The 20,496-nt window shown below is 43.3% G+C and overlaps 3 protein-coding genes across 35 annotated transcripts in view; 1 reads left to right on the plus strand and 2 right to left on the minus strand.

Moving 5' to 3' along the window:
• pax6a (paired box 6a) overlaps positions 1–4,396 on the minus strand; it is an 82,236-nt gene extending 77,840 nt beyond the window's left edge. For 16 of the 31 annotated variants that reach the window (XM_087310306.1, XM_087310314.1, XM_087310304.1 and 13 more), the window contains exon 1: positions 3,773–4,049. The gene's annotated coding sequence lies outside the window, so the exon portion shown is untranslated. Of the gene's footprint in view, positions 1–3,772 lie in introns of all 31 variants that reach the window. The other 15 variants (XM_087310333.1, XM_087310343.1, XM_087310329.1 and 12 more) reach the window with 12 other exon arrangements.
• Positions 1–20,496, plus strand: part of LOC147830837 (uncharacterized) — a 217,932-nt gene that overhangs the window by 178,853 nt on the left and 18,583 nt on the right. The window contains exon 11 of one of the 3 annotated variants that reach the window (XM_087312024.1): positions 9,813–11,029. The exons of 1 other annotated variant lie outside the window; for it this stretch is intronic. The gene's annotated coding sequence lies outside the window, so the exon portion shown is untranslated. Of the gene's footprint in view, positions 1–742; positions 1,087–9,812; positions 11,030–20,496 lie in introns of those variants that run through there. One more of the 3 variants, XM_087312027.1, reaches the window with a different exon arrangement.
• LOC147830838 (uncharacterized) overlaps positions 11,244–20,496 on the minus strand; it is a 688,366-nt gene continuing 679,113 nt past the window's right edge. The window contains exons 2-3 of the mRNA XM_087312755.1: positions 14,823–17,609; positions 11,244–11,254 (exon numbers count right to left, since the gene is read on the minus strand). Coding sequence (XP_087168881.1) covers positions 11,244–11,254; positions 14,823–15,954 — 1,143 coding nt within the window. The 5' untranslated portion in view covers positions 15,955–17,609. The remainder of the gene's footprint in view (positions 11,255–14,822; positions 17,610–20,496) is intronic.

Raw genomic sequence — 20,496 nt, forward strand, 5'->3', positions numbered from 1 at the left:
ACAAATAGTTTTGGTTTAGCTGTGTCCTGATTACAAACAAGTATTTCAAAACTATAGCTAACATTGTTAGCACACTTTTTTTGTCAAAAATTGTGAGAACGAGCCCATATTTCTTATGTAATACCCTACAGTAGTCCTTGTTCAAAGTATTTTAATAGCGAATGAAAATTAATCATGGTTTTTCTTATAGAAAATTGTAGTAACCATTTTTTGGTGCATTAACTTACACCAATATAACCACAATTTTGTACTATACTTATTATGGTTAACATTTGCAAAACCACAGTTAATGTGTGGTTCCCTGGCTGCCAACAATAACCAGAAATTGACTACGGCTTTGCAAATCTTACCATAGTTTTAATTTATATTTTGTAGTAAAACGGGTTATACAAATGTATTACTACAATTTTACTATAAAATATAACTATGGTCAATTTTTGTAAGGAACGTGACCACTTCTTAATTAGGGGCCAAGCACTGCAGGTGCATAGGCCCCTATTGCTTTTGTTGATGTTCCTATTATTATTATTCTGCTTCTGGCGGATTTGAATGGTAGCCCATATAACCGTATGCGGGAAGGAACTATAATTTGGCACAATGATAGAGGACATTTATATACATGAGGTCTGTCATTGTCACCTAACACTGACCACAGCATATCAAATTTGTAACTCTGCCACCTATTGGTCAAAAGTTATAAACCAAAAAAATCATTCATTCATTCATTTTCTTGTCGGCTTAGTCCCTTTATTAATCCAGGGTCGCCACAGCGGAATGAACCACCAACTTATCCAGCAAGTTTTTATGCAGCGGATGCCCTTCCAGCAGCAACCCATCTCTGGGAAACATCCACACACACATTACGGACAATTTAGCCTACCCAATTCACCTGTACCACATGTCTTTGGACTGTGGGGGAAACCAGAGCACCCGGAGGAAACCCACGCGAAGGCAGGGAGAACATGCAAACTCCACACAGAAACGCCAACTGCGCTGAGGTTCGAACCAGCGACCCAGCGACCTTCTTGCTGTGAGGCGACAGCACTACCTACTGTGCCACTGCCTCACTTAATAAATCATTCATACAATAATTGTGTACATGGTTTTCTGATATTTTAAATGAAACATACTTCAAATTAGTTCAAAATCTCATTGTTTCACTCGGTCTGATGCTGCTTGCTAACCTTGTTGGTTTTGGCCTCTGGACTGCTATTCTTATTTTGCCTCTGGCAATTTGCGGATTTTATGCGGAATGATTTTGGGAGTATCATAAAAAAAAACTTAGACTTTAATATATGAAATAAAAAATAATACATTTTTAACATTTATTTGATGTTTACATTTCAAATCCAATTAGATCCACTTATTTGGATATCAAAGCCTCTTATATAATATCTTATATAATAGTCTCTTATATAATATATCTACTAAAAGACAGAAAACATTACTTTACAAACTGTATTGTAAATAAATCATATGAACACTTTAAAATTCATTCATTCATTCATTTTATTTTTGGCTTAGTCCCTTTATTAATAAGGGGTTGCCACAGCGGAAAGAACCACCAACTTATCTAGCATATTTTTTATGCAGCGGATGCCCTACCAGCTGCAACCCATCACTGTAAACACCCATACACTCTCATTCACACGGACAATTTAGCTTACCCAATTCATCTGTACTGCATGTCTTAGGATTTGTGGGGAAACTGAAGCACCCAGAAGAAACCCACACAAACACGGGGAACATGCAAACTCCATACAGAAATGCCAACTGACCCAGCTGAGGCATAAACGAGCGACCTTCCTGCTGTGAGGCGACAGCACTACCCACTTCGCAATCTAGCAAAGAAACTTTTTGGAGCCCAAAACTTTCTTGTAAAACGTGTGAATTAAAACAGAACTAATTCACATACATACCAAACTGTTTTTGTTAGCCGCTAATGTTAGCATTGCTAGCACAAGTGCCTTATAAGTCATCACCTCAGATAATCAGTCCAACTTGAAAAGAATCATGCAGCCCAGTATTTGTTCTTAAATAATACATGGGCATTACTGCCTCCTATTACTTCTGTGTTAGCCAGTGGTGCCGTCTATGTATAGAAATGGATAATAACAGAGCTCAGCGGTCTGTGAAAACAACCACACAGTGAGATTTCAATTACAATACTTATTTGGATATGCATGAAGGAAAACTAGAGTCGCATTGTTTTACCCCAACAGCAAATCCACAGAAGCAGATTACCTCTGCCTTTTGGAAATGACACAGCTGGTGTTATTTTTAGTTCCAATCCTGCATTAATAACACCTACAATACATTAGCTACCACATTCAGGATGGGGTTTACCTGACCTCATATCAGGAGATTAAACTAGATGTCTGTCAGCCAATGGTGAACTCGGTCGATATACAGTGTAATCTACTGTAATATGAATCTGTGCAAGCGATTCAGTGCTGGGTTGAACTTTTGACTTCCTTGAATCACTTAAACAATTGTCTTTCAATATAATGTCATTTTAGTTGTCATTTCAGTTTCAAAAACCTAGTTTGCAAAACTTATCTAACGGAAATCCAGCATCTGAAGTGAGACACTCCTGGGACTCCCTGCGGCACTCCAGCAGTTTTTGATCTCAAACTTCTCCAATTTCAATAATCTGTTCAAAACAACTTGAGATCTTTTGTTCTGCGTAATAAAATGTTCCTCCACACACAAACAACTCTTTGTGGCACCTGCACAGAACAACTGAGGACGTTCTTATAAGTAATGCAGTGAATATATACTTTTTGTATAGTGATATACTGAAATAAAAGACTTTTTGAACTCTTTATCAGCATCACTTCTACCTCAGGAGACTCTTAATCAAAAGCATATAGGGCCAGGCAATTGTCTGAGCTCCTGCAATTTGAGGATAGAACCCACAATTTCTGCTATAGGGGATCTATCTCTGCCAAACAATCCAACCTGATGGGTAAATGGACAATTTCTCCTTAGATGGACTCATCTAGGAATGCAGGACCCTCTCCCAACCCCCCAAATTGTGAATCAATCCTATGTACAGTTGTCATAATGCATTACTGCAGTAAACAAAAGTCTGGGATATTTTACAACATCCTGAGACACAACAGCTCATTAAAAGGTTAGTTCACCTAAATAATTACTCACGTTCTTGTCATTCTAATAACCAGAGACCTTAGTTAATATTAATAGAACAAATTGAGTTTTCGGAGGTGAAATCTGAGAGCACTCGCCATATCCTCCATTTACAGCAATAGGCCCAAGACATTCAAAGTCAAAAAAAGGACCCAAAAATATTGACAAAACATTTCATGTGACTTTGAGGTGCTAAACTAAACTGTAGTCATATGAAGCTGCATGAATACTTAAATGACTGTATACAGCCCAAAACAGTAATTGATGATTTTCATCAGAAAATTTGCACGTTTCAATTGTTTGATGGTTTTGTTTACATTCTGTGCATCTAATGTGGCCGATTTATGAAGCATCGTGAATACAATCTCTGAAATGACTGTCTACATGCACTTAATATTGTAGAGGACCTTTGGGATGTGGTTAAATGAGAGATAAAAGTGACAAATATATGAACCAAAACTTCAGAGTAATGTTTCTAGTATGCACTTTTGAGTGTAACAGAAAAATATGTAAGCTTTGGGGCATACTACTACCTCGTTAACAGATCGCTATTGCTTACGTCCCCTGTCAATCATCTCGACACATCATCCTCATTTCTTTCATATTTAATTGCCTAACTTACCTTACTAGAGAAGCAGCAGCAAGATAATCTGCCATTTGCGAGTCTTTCATGCAGAGAAATCTCTTCAGGTCTTTGGATAACTATGCATTCAGATGTCCAAAAATATCTTGATGTATGTTCACTTTGTTGTTGCAGATGAAATACAGCGGGAAAACGTGGATTAAATATGTTCCAGTTGGCAATATATTGATTAACAGTCATGCGAAGAACTTTTCCAAAGCCTCTCTACTTGACGTCTACTTGACGGTTGGTCGCGCGCGTCCGCCATGTTTGTAGTTTGTTTACATTTTCACCCACGTTTGTAGTACTAATCAATTTAACTTCCAACGTGCAATGTTTTGTCGGCAATATTAGCAGTTAGATTAGCTATTGTTCATAATTAATGTTAGTAAATAAGTAACATTAACTGATGATAAAGCGTAACAATTGATATTCAGTGTATTAACAAAAGATAAACAATACAACATCCAGTTACCTTTGGCTTACTCTTTTCAACATATATGTTTAAGGATATTCTAATTCTATTTTCGAATAGGGTATATGCGGTGCTAGTGTTTCTTGTTTATGGCCACAGCCCTGCAGCCCAAGACCGGTTACTCACTGAAGCTAAGCAGGGCTGAGCCTGGTCAGTACCTGGATGGGAGTTAGGGTTAGGGATGGGAGACCACTAAGTAACACAAGGTTGCTGTTGAAAGTGGTGTTAGGGAGGCCAGCAGGGGGCGCTCAACCTGTGATCTGTGTGAGTCTTAATGCCCCAGTAAAAGTGAAGGGGACACTACAGTGGGCGCTGTCTTTCGGATGAGACGTAAACCGAGGTCCTGACTCTCTGTGGTCATTAAAAATCCCATGGCACTTCTCGTGAAAGAGCAGGGGTGTAACCTCGGTGTCCTGGCCAAAGTCCCTCTATCAGCCCTTACGATCATGGCCTCACAATCAACCCCTTCCACCAAATTGGCTCTATCACTGTCTCTCCACTCCACCAATAGTTGGTGTGTGGTGAGTGCACTGGCGCCGTTGTCCTGTGGCTGCCATCACATCATCCAAGTAGATGCTGCACACTGGTGGTGGAGAGACCCCCCTCATGATTGTGAAACGCTTTGGGTGTATGGCCATACACAATAAATGTGCTATATAAATACACATTACACATTACACATTCTTCTTCTCATACTGATGAACTTCCTTTAAACAGTTAATGTGACTTTTTTTTCCATTTTACACTGTTCCTTTTACATCATTGATGTTGTAATATAATTAAAATATAATCATTTAAATAGACTTTGGCATTCATTTAGTTGCTCAAGCACAAAACAAGACAAAAAGCCATTTTGCAGAAGCTCCATTGAATATACTGGGGTAAAATAAATGTTCATATTTTAAAGACGATGCGGGGAAAAATGAAATTTGATGCAGTGCTTCTTATACAATTTGAGACCCACTTTATATCGCATATTACAAGATATGCCAGTGGAGATCACTGATTTTTTAAAGAAAACAGACCTTAAAAGCACAGATTTTACAATGGCATACAGTTCACCGGAAGTGTTTGACGAAGGTTACTGGCAAATTAAAAGTCTTTTAGCATACTTTGGCATATACCCTATTTAGGCTGGATATATTGGGACACATCATTGCACTTTGTTGAATCAAAGCCACATGGACGGTTATGAAAGCAAAACCGGGTCCAACCTGGGACTAGCATGGATGTGAGCATACAGTATGACAAATCTACTCACAGGACCAGGTCTGAACCTATATATTTCCCACTCTTTTACAATGATTGATGCAAGTAATTAGGGGAAGCGTCATAATCTAGCAAGGCCACTTAAGGCATCCCACCATATACACATCCAAAGTGAGTGTCGCTAAGCGCTGAACCCAGCTGTCTTGGTCACACACACAACACACACGGCACCCATAGAGGACAGAAATGGAGATGAATGGAGCCCCAGCCACCAAAGTAATCAAAAATGCATTTTCCATATCTCAGTAATTGAATTGTGTACAAGCTGCAAGTTAATGAGGTCATCTCCCCTCCAGCTCTGACAGGAAAGCACAAATAATTATCTCCCCATTTTTTCCTTATGTAGCAATTAATTTGAACCATTGGCAGGCGACCGGCGGCCCCTCCCCGCACCTCGTTTCTCCTTGGTGCCAGTGCGGCCGCTACTTTCTCATCTGCTCGTCTCCCTCCCCCCAAAGCCTTTTCCCTCGTGTGCCCCCTTCCCCGTCTCTCCTTCTCGCTGCTTGAGTGCCTTCTGGTTAAGGCTGAGAGGAATTGACAGCCGATTGATGTGAGAGAGCCAGTGGGCGGCTCAGGGGCCGACATGGGCGAGGCAGGCAATCAAGGCCCTACAGCTGTTATGAGGCTGAGAGGCTTCCAGGTGACTGTCACCTGAGATTTCACATGTTGGCACTCGTCGGGCACTGGGGGCGTGAGAGAAGAGCCAAAGGGGCATCTGCTTCCAGGTGGAGAATGAGGAGGGCGGGCCGGAGTTGATGTTGTTTGTCTTGCGCTCCACTGAAGAAGAAAGAAAAAGAGCAAGAATTTGAATGGTGTAGCTATATCTACCATTGCTTTTAATTACCCATCTGTGTATACTTCTACGAATCCATCCATCCATCTATCCATTTATCTACTTAATATAAGATGCAAGTGCAAAGTATATTGTCTATTGTCCTATTGTACACTGTTATGGATTTTTGGAAATTACAAGGTATTTGACTGTAATTTAAACTGAATTTTACTTTTATGCAGTATGTTATTGTATTTTAAAGTTGAAAAGTTGACTATATGACTGCATATATTTTACAGTAAAGATATATAATACAGTAAATACATATAAAGCAAGATAAAAGCTGCAGTAAATCTATCAATATTTTGCTGTCATCGATTTACAGTAAGTTACTGGCAAACTGAACTGTAATATGAACTCAATTTTACTGTAAGACAGTTATGCAGTGTGTTACTGTATTTTAAAGTTGCTTGTGAAAATGACTATATATTTTACAGTAAAGATAAACAATACAGTAAATACATATACAACAAGATAAATGCCGCTGTAAATGTAAATGCAGTATTTTTGCTGTAGTTGATTTGCAGTAATTACTGCGAAGTAAACTGTAATATGAACAGAATTTTACTGTAGGACAGTTATGCAGTATGGTACTGTATTTTAAAGTTGCATTATAAAAATAACTCTTTTACAGTAAAAATATACAATACAGCAAGATAAATGGTACTGTAAAGGTAAATACAGTCTTTTTGCTGTAATTGATTTACATTAAGTTTCTGGCGAACTGCCCTGCGTTTGCGTGGGTTTCCTCCGGGTGCTCCGGTTTCCCCCACAGTCTAAAGACATGCCGTACAGGTGAACTGGGTAGGCTAAATTGTCTGTAGTGTATGAGTGTGTGTGTGTGAATGTGTGTTTGGATGTTTTCCAGAGATGGGTTGCGGCTGGAAGGGCATCCGCTGCGTAAAAAACTAGCTGGATAAGTTAGTGGTTCATTCCACTGTGTAGACCCCAAAAATAGTCGTAGACAATAGTAGACAACCAAAAAATATTGCTTAAAACTGCTTTTTTTCTAGTCAAAATAAAATGAATATAACTTTCTCCAGAAGGAAAACATATGATAGAAAATGCTGTGAAAAATCCTTGCTCTGTTAAACATTATTTGGGTAATATTTGAAAAAGAATTTTTTTAAAAATCACAGGAGGGGAAATAATTTTGACTTCAACTGTATGTACAAAATATGTCATATTTTAAAGACAAATTTCACACAGGCCATACTTAACCTTCATATTAGACTGCTGAGTTCACACTATACATTTATAAACCTTGGGTTAACATTCTAATTTGCATATTTATGAACTTTATTTAACGAGGTCACTGTTTAGCTTATGATTGGTTTCTAACCAGCTCTTTCTGTCTAGCGCTGCATAGTTTAACTCTATACCTTTGGCACTGTTAAACACTCAAATAGAGTTTCATAAGACAGCGCGCTAACTGCCTTTCAAATCTACAAGTGTGTTAGAAGTGGTTTAAAAATGACGACAGCTAAACATTGAGGTGTGAAAGGGCATCTAGGAGGTTAAGGAAGTGTGGAGTTCAAACCAATTAATTCGGCAAAATTGGGTTACTTGCCACAAATAAAGGAGGTTCAGATAACTACTTTTCAATTAATCTTTTTATTTTAACTGTTCTCTAATTTTTTAGCAATTAATGTCACTCAGAATTTGATTTCAGAATATTTAAAAAAAATATTCATCCAAAACTTAAATAATTGCCACAACAAATGCAAGGATTACCTAAATATTCTTAGCTATTTTTAATATTGTTAATTATTGTTATTAATGTCATTAAGCAACACTGCAAAAAATATTTTGCTGGTTGTGCAATTTAATATATTTAAAACGAGCTGAATCGACACAATTTTTGAGTAGTTTTAAGACAGCTTAAATGTTTTACGCTAAATCCACCTAAATTTGTAAAAGAAATTTAGTAAACTTAATTGATTTGTGTTGAGACAACATGATGGAATTGTGTGGAACTTTTTTACGGTGAGAAAAGAATCTTCAGTGTAACAATATTTGCTTTAAATACCATCGGCCCTGTCATACACCCGGCGCAATGAGGCGCAAGGCGCGATGCAATTGTTGTTTGCTAGTTTCAGCTTGGCGCTAGAGTCGTTTTGACACTGTGCAACACGCTGTTTAAATAGAAAATGCATTTGTGCTCATATGTGCGCCCATGGGCGTTCTGGTCTAAAAAAGGAGGCATGTTGAGGCGCATTGCTGGCACCATGCTATTATAAGGAACTAAAATAGTCTGTTCAATAAACTAGATCAAATCAGGTCTATAGTCCAACGCAGAGCGTGCTATTTGTGCGCCTCGCTTCCATATTGCTTAATAAACACAGGATGTACAGCAATATGCAAATATCTTTTTTTAAAGGTAAAAGAATTAAAGGATTAAAATATTACAAAAAATATTATTTTCTAGCCTAAATAAATATATAAAAACCATGCTTTCATGCATTCTTCATCTCGGGGGCTTTTTCAGTTTATTCATAACAATTTGTTTTTGTATGATGTTATTATTATTAGTAGTAGTATTTATTATACGCATATTATTTATTTGTTTTATTAAAAACAAGCTTAGATTTGCCCACCTGTCAGGACCATATGGGGCATAGCATGTGTATTTGGATATAAGTTTTTGACCACACTTCATTATTATCGCTCATTTATTCGTTTGCTAGTAGAACTAAATTTAGAAATAGTTTTGAAACAAATCTTTGCGCTTACCCAAGGAAATTAATTATGTAGGCTAATAGATGTATGAGCATACAACACGTTTCCCTATCCACGAGAGTGAAAGTGAAAGTAAAGAATGATGAGGCTCATCTCTTATTCTCGCACTGCAGATGGTCTGTTTAACTGTTTTCTCTCTAGTGAAGTGTTCAGTTTTTTCACTTACAAAGTCCACCATGTAAATAGCAAATGCACTATGGCGCGATGCAACTGACTCTTAAAGGGAATGAGAGATGAGACTCTGATCTGACTCTAATTTATTCTCAAAACACACTAATAACTCATTAAGAGAATAAGCTCAACCCTGTTAGACCATGCGCCGTGGCGCAAAGCGGATTTTTCCATCCTTAAAATTGCAAAAGTGGATTCTGACCCGCCCTTAATGCTTTTACGCCCTGCATTTTGGACTTTGCGCATGGATTGTCAAAATAGAGCACCACATTTTTTAAGGCATTTAGGAATTTTCATTACTAAAAACATGAAGTCTATCTCTAAATATTTTTTAGCAACTACTTACCTACTATCCATCCATCCATCCATTCATTGTTCTATTTATCTGTCAATCAGTTTCACAATGTGTTAAAAGTGGTTTTAAATGGCGATAACCAAGGTGTGAAAGGCCATGGAGAAGGTGGTGGAAGTGTGGAGTTTAAACCAACTAATTAGCAAACGCCGAAGGTCTAGACACCTACTTTTCAATTATTTTTGTTTTCTTCCTTCTACAGCTGTTCTCCAACCACCTCAGCCGAAATCCCGTACACTCGGAGCTTTAGTAATTGCTGTCACTCAGTCCTGGAGTATCTCAGTGGCACTCCAATTACACCATCATCTGCAGCCATATCAAAGGGGGCTGTCAGTGCTTTGTCTTTCATCTTCAGGGGGTTCTTTCTGAAGCCAAAAGGATGTCCGCTTACATGACTGACAGCTACTTTATCTAATCTCTGACAAATAGTGGCTTAATAAGCATCCTCGGCCAGGAGCGGCCACAGAGGATGTGTCAGTAATTGGGGTAATGGAGGAGGTTGGCAGATTTCATTGACCCCTGCCCTTCATTAAACCGTTTTCCTTATCCGGCTAATATCCCGTCTCAAGCGAGCTCTCCCACCCCCCAACCAAACCGACAGCTTCCCATTGAACCTGAGATCTCACCTCAGCCAAGTGACACCCTGCCGTGTTTTCTGTTCGTCCTTGAAAATTAGGCCTAATAAGTCCTTTGCTCCTATTTGGAGAGAGAAATGGCCCTCATTACCACATCTTTTCCTTCTGGCGGTGTTGATTTACACCGAGTGCCAGTGATCCGATAGGCCTGACCGTTTACCGTCTTGTCCCCAGCAACCCTGACATCGTTACTCCTTTGACGCAGCCAACAAATAAGAATTATGAATTATTCAGCGCTGGAAAAAGAAGTGTTTGTTATCTCCGAGCATAATGAAAAGGAAATGTGCATTCGTCCTGAATTATTGTAAATTACCGACTATATGGGATTAGCTTTCTGCCTCAGCAGCTTCTGAAACCAATTCACCTGCCTGGAAAAAACATGCACACACAGGCGCACAGATGGAGGGGGTTGTGACATCATAACAAACGAGAATTCAGAAATATGCTTTTGATGCTCATTGAGGCGGTGATTGAATTCATTTGTTTGATCACACACAAACTGGGACATTCCTAAACATGTAACTCCGTAATCTGTTCATCTTGTAAAGTAAAATGTCTTTTAAATATGGTGGTGGAATGTAGGCATGAGCCAGTATTAGATTCTGACGGTATATGATAACCTTGGATATAAATATCACGGTTTTACGGTATCACGGTATTGAGATTACTGCTCTAAAATATATAAATTTTTTATATATCTGGGTAAAAAACAAAACCTTTTACTCTTTGTACACAATATATTTTAATTTGGGAAACACTTAAAACATGTCAGGCTAAATAATTTAAATGAGTTATTGATTTCTGCTGTCTTTATTAGTTTCAAAAACACTGTTCTTTTTACAATTTAAAACGTCATCTTTTTTGCTAGAGATACTGTTGTCCTAAATAATATGTAAATAAAAAAAACGTACTCATACCTTATGAACGGTCTAGCAGAAAATTTTGACAGTTTTGAAACCTTGACTTTTTCAAACCGCGGTATACCTTGAACACAGTTATCATCCCATGTCTAGTGGAATGAGTCACATCCTAAAAACTGCAACTTTCTCAAGAGATAATGTAAATGAGTGTTTTAATATTTTAACTAACGATTATATATTAAAAACTGAAGATATGGTCCATTTTTGGTTTTGGTCCGGTTTGTCACATTTAACGTTCGAGGTTACTAAAGTAACCCTTCGTTCCCCGAGGAGGGGAACGGAAGCACTATAAGTGGATTTGATTTGTAAAATCCACGCATTGGGAGGATTCGGATCAGAAGCCGCTTGTCTGGAGAGTATTGAACGGGCCAATGAATGAATTAATTGGCAGCGTAAGCTTGCGCAGGTGTGCGACATCTGCAATTATGTCAGCATATAAGCACACCTGAAGCCAGCAGACGCCATCCTTTTAAGCTGAAGAGACTTTCAAACAGCTAAGGGACAGTCATTATGGCGACGGAGTATAGTGCTTCCGTTCCCCTCCTCGGGGAACGAAGGGTTACTTTAGTAACCTCGAACGTTCCCCTTCGGGGGGAACTTCAGCACTATAAGTGGATTTGATTTGTAAAATCCACGCATTGGGAGCCCATTGAAAGCGCCATAATGACTGCACCTTACCAACACCCCCGATGAGGAGATAGTCAAGCAAGCGTGACGCACCCACATCATGGGGGGCGCGGTCCTCCAACGTGTCCCTGGCCCTAATTTATCCTACTTCAACAGAAGTTTTACGGATTTAGATATATTTTTTGGGAAGTCGTGAGCATCTAGATAATTCTAGGAAATACAACAGTACGTTGGGAAGCGTGCAATCCCGATAGGGAGGACGCTGCGGAGGCCATCCGTTACCCAAGGGGGGGATAGATGGCAGAATTTACATATGGACTAGCCCTAAAAAGGGGGAGTACGCATAGCAAAAGAGTGGTTAGCGGAGAGGGAAGACACGGGTCCGCCCAGGGGGGGGACTTAACCGTGGCGGAATAAGCATATGGGATCGCCTAGTGGGGATCACGCATAGCAGGCACCTATACCCAAAACGCGGGCTGACCAGCGGGCAGACCTACAACGTAGTGGGCCAGCAAGTGACTCCTCCGCTGAGTCAGTGCTGGGGGCCACGGAGGAATCTGCAGGGCTCACCTGACGGGGAACTTTACTGACAGATAAAAAAGGCGCACGTACCTCCGTGTTAGGGAGAATGGCGCAGCAAGCGTGTTTCAACACCCTACCGAGTTGTCTCCTCAATCACCAAAGGGTTACCTAATACCCTTGAGGAAACCGGCTCCACTCGCAGATTGTAAAACCTTGCAAATGTGTTGGGTGTCGCCCAGCCCGCAGCTCTACAGATGTCTGTTAGAGAGGCGCCGCGTGCACGCGCCCAAGAGGATGCAACGCTCCGAGTGGAGTGTGCACGAACTCCCGGGGGACACGGCTGACCTCGACTCGAATAAGCGAGTGAAATGGCATCCACAATCCAGTGGGATAATCTTTGTTTCGATACGGCACTTCCCTGCTGCCGACCGCCATAACAGACAAAGAGCTGCTCAGATGATCTAAAATTCTGAGTACGGTCCACATAAATGCGCAGAGCGCGAACTGGACAAAGTAAAGAAAGGGCTGGGTCTGCCTCCTCCGGGGGCAGCGCTTGCAGGTTCACTACCTGATCTCTAAAGGGGGTGGTAGGAACCTTGGGCACATAACCGGGGCGGGGTCTCAGGATGACGTGAGAGTAATCCGGCCCGAATTCCAGGCACGAGTCACTGACCGAAAATGCCTCCAGGTCCCCGACCCTCTTGATGGAGGCCAACGCAACCAGCAGAGCTGTCTTCAGGGACAGAAATCTTAGAGATACTGATTCGAGTGGCTCAAAGGGATCGGATCGCAGACTCGTGAGAACGAGGGCGAGATCCCAAGAGGGCATGAGAGGGGGGCGAGATGGATTAATTCGCCTAGCACCCCTAAGGAACTGGATGACCAGGTTATGCTTTCCCACGGTGCCGCCAGCTACCGCGCTATGATAAGCGGAGATGGCGGCCACGTAAACCTTGAGAGTGGAGGGCGACAGCCTGCTGTCCAACTTCTCTTGAAGGAAAGAGAGCACAACACTAATCTGGCAATTTCGGGGGTCTTCTCTGCGAGAGACGCACCAATCAGTGAATAGACTCCACTTCAGGGCGTAGGCGCGCCTCGTGGAGGGGGCTCTAGCCTGAGTGATGGTATTAACCACCGCAGTCGGTAGGTTACCTAAGTCTTCCTCGCGTCTAGGGACCACACGTGGAGGTTCCAAAGATCGGGGCGAGGGTGCCAGATGGTGCCCTGTCCCTGAGAGAGTAGGTCCTCTCTCAAAGGGATCCGTCAGGGGAGGGCCGTCGCGAGGAGTGAGAGCTCTGATATCCAGGTCCGGTTGTGCCAAAGGGGCGCAACTAGCAGAACCTGTTCCTCGTCCTCCCTGACCTTGCACAGAAACTGCGCGAGCAGGCTCACTGGGGGAAACGCATACTTGCGCATGCCCCGAGGCCAGCTGTGGGCCAGTGCATCCGTGCCGAGAGAGCCCTCGGTCAGGGAAAAAAACAACTGGCAGTGAGCGTTCTCGGGGGAAGCAAACAGATCGATCTGGGCCTCCCCGAATCGCGCCCATATCAGCTGAACAGACTCGGGGTGGAGTCTCCATTCTCCAGGGCGTAACAGCTGTCGTGAGAGCGCATCGGCTGCACGATTGAGCGTGCCTGGGACGTGAATGGTGCGCAGCGATTTCAGCCGCGGGTGACTCCAGAGGAGCAGACGGCGGGCGAGCTGAGACATGCGGCGAGAGCGCATACCCCCCATGCGGTTGATATACGCCGCCGCCGCCGTACTGTCCGTCCTGACCAGCACGTGTTGCCGCTCCAGCACCGGTAAAAAGCGGTGGAGAGCGAGGAACACTGCCAACAGCTCTAGGCGATTGATATGCCAATGCAGCTGGGCACCCTTCCAGAGGCCCGCAGCCGCATGCCCGCGACACACGGCCCCCCAACCCGTGTTGGAAGCGTCTGTTGAAACAACAACATGGCTGGACGCCTGTCCTAGAGGCACACCGGCCTGTAGGAACGAGGGGTCGTTCCAAGGGCTGAGGGCGCGGCGACACAGCGCAGTAACCGAGACCCGGTGTGTGCCCGCGTGCCATGCGCGTCTGGGGACCCGATCGTGAAGCCAGTGCTGAAGTGGTCTCATATGGAGCAACCCGAGCGGCGTGATGGCGGCTGCAGATGCCATATGCCCCAGGAGCCTCTGAAAGAACTTCAGGGGGACCACTAGTTTGCTGTCGAGCTCCCTCAGACAGTTCAGCAATAGGCGAGCGCGTTCCTCGGAGAGGTGCGCTACCATGGTGATCGAGTCCAGCTCCATCCCGAGAAAAGAAATCCTCTGCACGGGGGCGAGTTTGCTCTTTTCTCGGTTGACCTGAAGCCCCAGTAGGCGGAGATGCCGAAGCACCTTGTCCCTGTGCATAATCAATTGCTCCCGCGAGTGGGCTAAAATCAGCCAGTCGTCGAGATAATTGAGTATGCGAATGCCCGCGAGCCGAAGGGGCGCTAGGGCACCCTCCGCGAGTTTGGTGAAGACCCGCGGAGACCCGAAGGGGAGAGAGCCCGAAGGGGAGGACCTTGTACTGCCACGCTTGACCCTCGAACGCAAACCGCAGAAATTGGCGGTGGCGTGGAAGAATGGAGACATGGAAATACGCGTCCTTCAGGTCTATGGCTGCAAACCAATCCCGAGGACGAACGCATTGGAGAATGCGCCTCTGCGTGAGCATTCTGAACGGCAGCCTGTGCAGACAGCGGTTCAAAACGCGCAGATCTAGGATTGGCCGTGACCCACCGCTCTTTTTGGGTACGATGAAGTATGGGCTGTAAAACCCACTCTCCATCTCGGCTGGAGGAACCGGCTCGATTGCACCCTTCGCCAGGAGGGCAGCAATCTCCTCTCGCAAGACAGGGGCGGACAGGGGGTTGACCCTGGAGAAATACACGCCCGTAAACTTGGGGGGCCGTTTCGCGAACTGAATCGCGTAACCGAGTCTGATTGTGCGTATGAGCCACCGCGAGGGGCTGGCCCGCGCTAACCAGGCAGGCAGAGCCCTCGCTAATGGAGTCATCGCTACAATCGCTGACGTACCAGCGGTGGGGCAGCGCGGAGTGGGTGTGCTGATCCGGGAAGCACGAGGGTCCCGCGGAAGAGCTGGAGGAGAGCGATTCGCTCTGGCTCCACACCCTGACTCCGGAGAGGGGGCTGGAGGGCTGAGGGAAGGGAGACCGTCCCCCCAGCGCTCGTGAGCCACTGGCGAAGCACGTAGAGTCTGCGAGCCGGAAGGCAGCGCGTCCCGGACTGGCAGAACTCGTGCAGTCACATCCGGGGAAGGGAAAAAGTGCTCTTTTACTGATGTTTTGGTGGCACTGAAAAGTACCGTTGTTATCGGGGCCCCGCCCTCCAGCGGGGAAAGAGCAAGTTTCCTCTTCTCCGGATGGCCTGTCTCAGGGACGCTTCGCGGTCCGTTTACCGGACTTAACGGCGCCCTGGGCAGGAGGGGCTGCCTGCTTTCGAGGTGAACGCCGCGCCCGCTTGGCCGGAGGCGCAGGCGGGGGCGGGGCAGCACTCGTTGGCGGGCGCCCTCGGCGAGGAACAGCGGAGGTGGATGGCTCGGCGGGCGGAGCGGGCTTACGGCCACGCCGATAGATGACATTGCCCATCGCATCCGACTGCTCTTTCACCGCCTTGAATTCCTGGGTGAATTCACCGACGGTGTCGCCGAACAGGCCAGCCTGGGATATGGGCGAGTCAAGAAAGCGAACTTTGTCAACGTCGCGCATATCGGCCAGGTTTAGCCAGAGGTGGCGTTCCTGAACCACAAGTGTGGACATCGTCCTCCCCAGCGCACACGCGGCGGACTTAGTAGTCCGAAGAGCATAGTCGGTCGCGGTGCGCAGCTCATGTAATAAGCTTGGGTTGGACCCGCCCTCGTGCAGCTCGGCCAGCGCCTGCGCTTGGTAGCGCTGGTAGGTGGCCATCGCGTGCAAAGCAGAAGCAGCCTGGCCCGCAGCCTTACAAGCTCTGGCTCCGAGGGAGGCAGACAACCTACAGGCTTAGGACGGGAGGCGGGGCAAACCCCGCCACGTAGAGGCGCCGCGCGGACAAAGATTGACCGCGATAGCGCGCTCCACTGACGGGATCGCCTCATACCCCCTGGCAGCTCCGCCGTCAAGGGCGGTGAGGGCGGAGGCACACGCAGCACGGGCAGAGAAAGGTGCCCTCCAAGACTGCGTGAGCCTACTGTGCACTTCCGGGAAGAAGGGGACGAGAGGCTTCGAAGGCTTCGCCTTCTGGTCCTCTACGTAGCACCCATCTAGTCGGTCCGGCCGCGGAGCTGGGGGATAAACCATCTCCAACCCCACGGCCGAAGCAGCCCGGGAAAGCACGGCTAACATGTCCGCTTCAGGATCCGATTTGACAGCGCTCACCTGCCCGGAGGGGGCGAGCGGGTCCGGATCTTCGTCGGACAGTGAAAGCCCACCCTCCGATGCCGCGGAGGACATCTGATCTCCGGTGTCAGCGAGTGTGAGAGCTACCATCTGGTTAGACGGATCACTCTCACCACCCGAAGCTTGGATGGAGCGCCGTGAGGAGCGAGAGGTCCGCGAGCCCGTGGGCGGCGGATTATCTCCCGCTGAAACCCTCAGATCTGCCCGAGCGCCCGCTGCTTTTTTAGAACAGGAGGCAACTGGGGTGGCTCGCTCTCTTGCGAAAGTTAGCCGCGATCTTAGCTGTGCAACGGTCATGGCATCGCAATGACGACATGAACCGCCCGCGAGCACCGCATTAACATGCTGGACCCCCAAACATGCAATGCAGTGATCGTGTCCATCATCCGGAGCCAGGAAACCCCCGCATCCAGAAACGCACAGTCGGAGCGCCATCCTGAAAAGGACGTGCTGCACGACTGTGTTGCTCTTTTAGGAAAGTTGCAACTATACGCACCGCTCTGGAGGACCGGACCCAAAGAACCGCAGGCAAGGGAGTAACCCAGCTCGACCGTCTGCCACCGCGAAGACCCACTCTGGACCGGGAGACACACTCGTTCGCTTTGAAGTGCTGATCAGCAAGAGGAACCCTCATCGACTCACTCAGAAAGGATCTGAAGCGAAAAGGATGGCGTCTGCTGGCTTCAGGTGTGCTTATATGCTGACATAATTGCAGATGTCGCACACCTGCGCAAGCTTACGCTGCCAATTAATTCATTCATTGGCCCGTTCAATACTCTCCAGACAAGCGGCTTCTGATCCGAATCCTCCCAATGCGTGGATTTTACAAATCAAATCCACTTATAGTGCTGAAGTTCCCCCCGAAGGGGAACTACCATTTCACCACATCCCAAAGCTCCTCTATAGGATTAAGTGCCTGTAAAGGTCTTTTCAGTACAGACTGTTTTCACAATGCTTCATAAATCAGTCATATTTGATGCACAGAATTTAAACAATACTAAAAAAAACATTGAAACGTGCCTTTTTTGCTGATTATGTCTGATAAATATGATCAATTATTGTCATGTTTTGGGCTGCATATACAGTTCTTATTCAGAGTTTCATTTGATTACAGTTCAGTACCTCGGAAGTCACAAGGAATATTTTTGAGTCCTTCCTCCGGGTGCTCCTGTTTCCCCAATAGTCCAAAGACATGTGCTATACAGTAGGTGAATTGAATAAACTAAATTGGCGAAAGTTTGTGACTGCGAGAGTGTATGGATGTTTCCCAGTACTGGGTTGCGGCTGGAAGGGCATCACATGATAAATAAGCAATTTAGCCGAAGGAAAAGGAATAAATAAATGAATTATATGCTGACATAATTAATGTCATAGTGTACAGGTTATAGTTAAATACAGTTGAAGGCAAAACTATCATGTGAAATTTGTATTATTTTTTTTATATTTTTTGTGATGCTTCATCAAGCAAATGAATCTTCACAGTATTTCCAATTACACTGCATTTTCTTCTTTTGTTTGTTTTTATTTTAGTGTGGCTGGATTTTTTTTAATAATTATTATTGATCAATATTATTAGATTGCTTTTTACTACTTGGCTACATTCCACACATACACAATTACCTTATTAGTTAGTTAAGTCTTTAAATTGCACTTTAAGCTGAATACTACACTGTAAAAAAATCTGGTTGCTTTACTGAATCAATTTGATGCCTATTGAACTATGTTAAACTATGATAAACTAACTTAAAACAGCTTGCACAACTTATAAAATTAAGTTAGAACATGATTTACTTAGTTTAATAAGTTATAATGAACTAAAACATAAGCTGTCATGACTAATTGTTCATATATTTTTCTACAGTGTACACTCTCAGAAATAAAGGTACACTGTCACTAGGGTGATACCTTTTCATAAAATACACATTAGTAGGTGTAGGGTCCATATTGGTACCTGAGAAGTACATTTTAGTACCTAAAATTTTTAAGAGGAACACTTTTGTACTTTTTAGGTTGTAATATGTACCCTTGAGTTATTAATATGGACGTTTGAGGTAAAAATTTTGACCTTTCGAAAAGGTACCACCCCAGTGACAGATCAAGTGCCTTTATTTCTGAGAGTTTAGTATTTTGCAAAGTAACAAGTGAAATATTGTGTACTGTCATCATGACAGACAAAAGAAGGTACAGTTAATAGAAGTTAGTTATTTAAACAATTATGTGTTCTCTCTGTCAAACAGCAAATGGGAAATATTTGAAAAAGCATGCGAAATTGTACAGGTGGGCCAAAATCTTCACTATAAAAAAAATGAACAAATAGTCATGACAGCATATGATTTAGTTCGTTGTAACTTATTAAACTAAGTAAATCATGTTCTAACTTAATTTTATAAGTTACACAAGCTGTTTTAAGTCATTTTAATGTAATACATGTTCAAGGGACTCATAAGGTTCATTTTAATCAGCTTAAAATTTTAAGTCAACCAGGATTTTTTTACGGTGTTGCTTTAAACTGCATGTGAACAACCAGTCACATTTTGATTAATGAAGCCTGACATGACAAAGTGAATTAATTAGGATTCAGAAAGTCAGTCAAATTAATTACTATATTGCTCAAAACAGACTCAAGCAAGATTTGCTATTTTCAGGAATCAAACTTAAAAAGGCATTCAAAGAATTTGTCCCAATAATAACTAGTGCAATATTTACATGACGTTTGGTGAAAAAATGATCAGTTACTCATCAAAATTCTGTACACAATCTCCAATATGGAAAAATTATTACTTGCTACGAGACATGAAGCCATTCACGTACTCTCTTTGGTAAGATAAAGGCATTAATACCTTAGAGAATATTTATGATGAGAAAGGACTAAGGACATTCCAAAACAGTCTTGTTTTCACATACCAGGTTTCTCATGGTTTTTATACCCAGCTAAGTTCTTCACTCAAGGCATATGGGGTTCCGTGGGATAGACCCTTATCCTCTCATCCAGTGGTCCACTGGCTTGAACCCTTTAGGGGGAAAATTATCAAGGTCTCTCTTATCAATGGCAATCTTATAAAAAAACAAATGTGTAAGTCTTGGTATTACTGTGATTTGGGACAGAGAACTTGGAGTGCAGAATCACAGCACTGATTGGGATTCAATTTAGCAAAACATCTCAGTTTCATCTAAAAATCCTGCCCACCAATTGACAAACTACAATGTAGTTCATAGAGTCTATTATAAACCTCTAAAACATTTTAGAATGAAACTTATTTCTTCACTTGTTTGTGTTAAATGTAACACTGGGGCCATGGGTAGCTTTTTTCATGTTTTCTGGGAATGTCTCCCAATCTACAATTTTTGGGTTAATGTCTTCACCATCTTGTTGCAAATTTTGGAAATATTCTGTTTGATCTGTTTTACAATCATTTTAGTAGACACTTATTTTTTTCCATTTTGGTACTTCTCTGACATTATGTATATAGTTTTTTTTTCTTTTATATTTATTTACAGGTTTCTGTATATATGTATATATTCATTTCTGCATGAATGTTTGTTTGTGTACATATATAATTTGTAATTTTTATTTTTGTTTCATATTGTTATCAACCATGCTATATACATTGAATCAAGTCAATGTTGAGGAATTCTGCTCTTAGCATTGTTGATAACCATGTTTATTAAAAACACAATAAAGTTTAGGTAAAAAAAAAAAAAAAACAGACTCAAGCATAATCATAAATGCTTTGGACATTTGCTACCCTCAAAACACC

The sequence above is a fragment of the Danio rerio genome, chromosome 25 (assembly GCF_052040795.2).
Source record: "Danio rerio strain M-AB ecotype USA chromosome 25, GRCz13ab, whole genome shotgun sequence".
In the NCBI taxonomy this organism is placed as follows: Eukaryota; Metazoa; Chordata; class Actinopteri; order Cypriniformes; family Danionidae; genus Danio; species Danio rerio.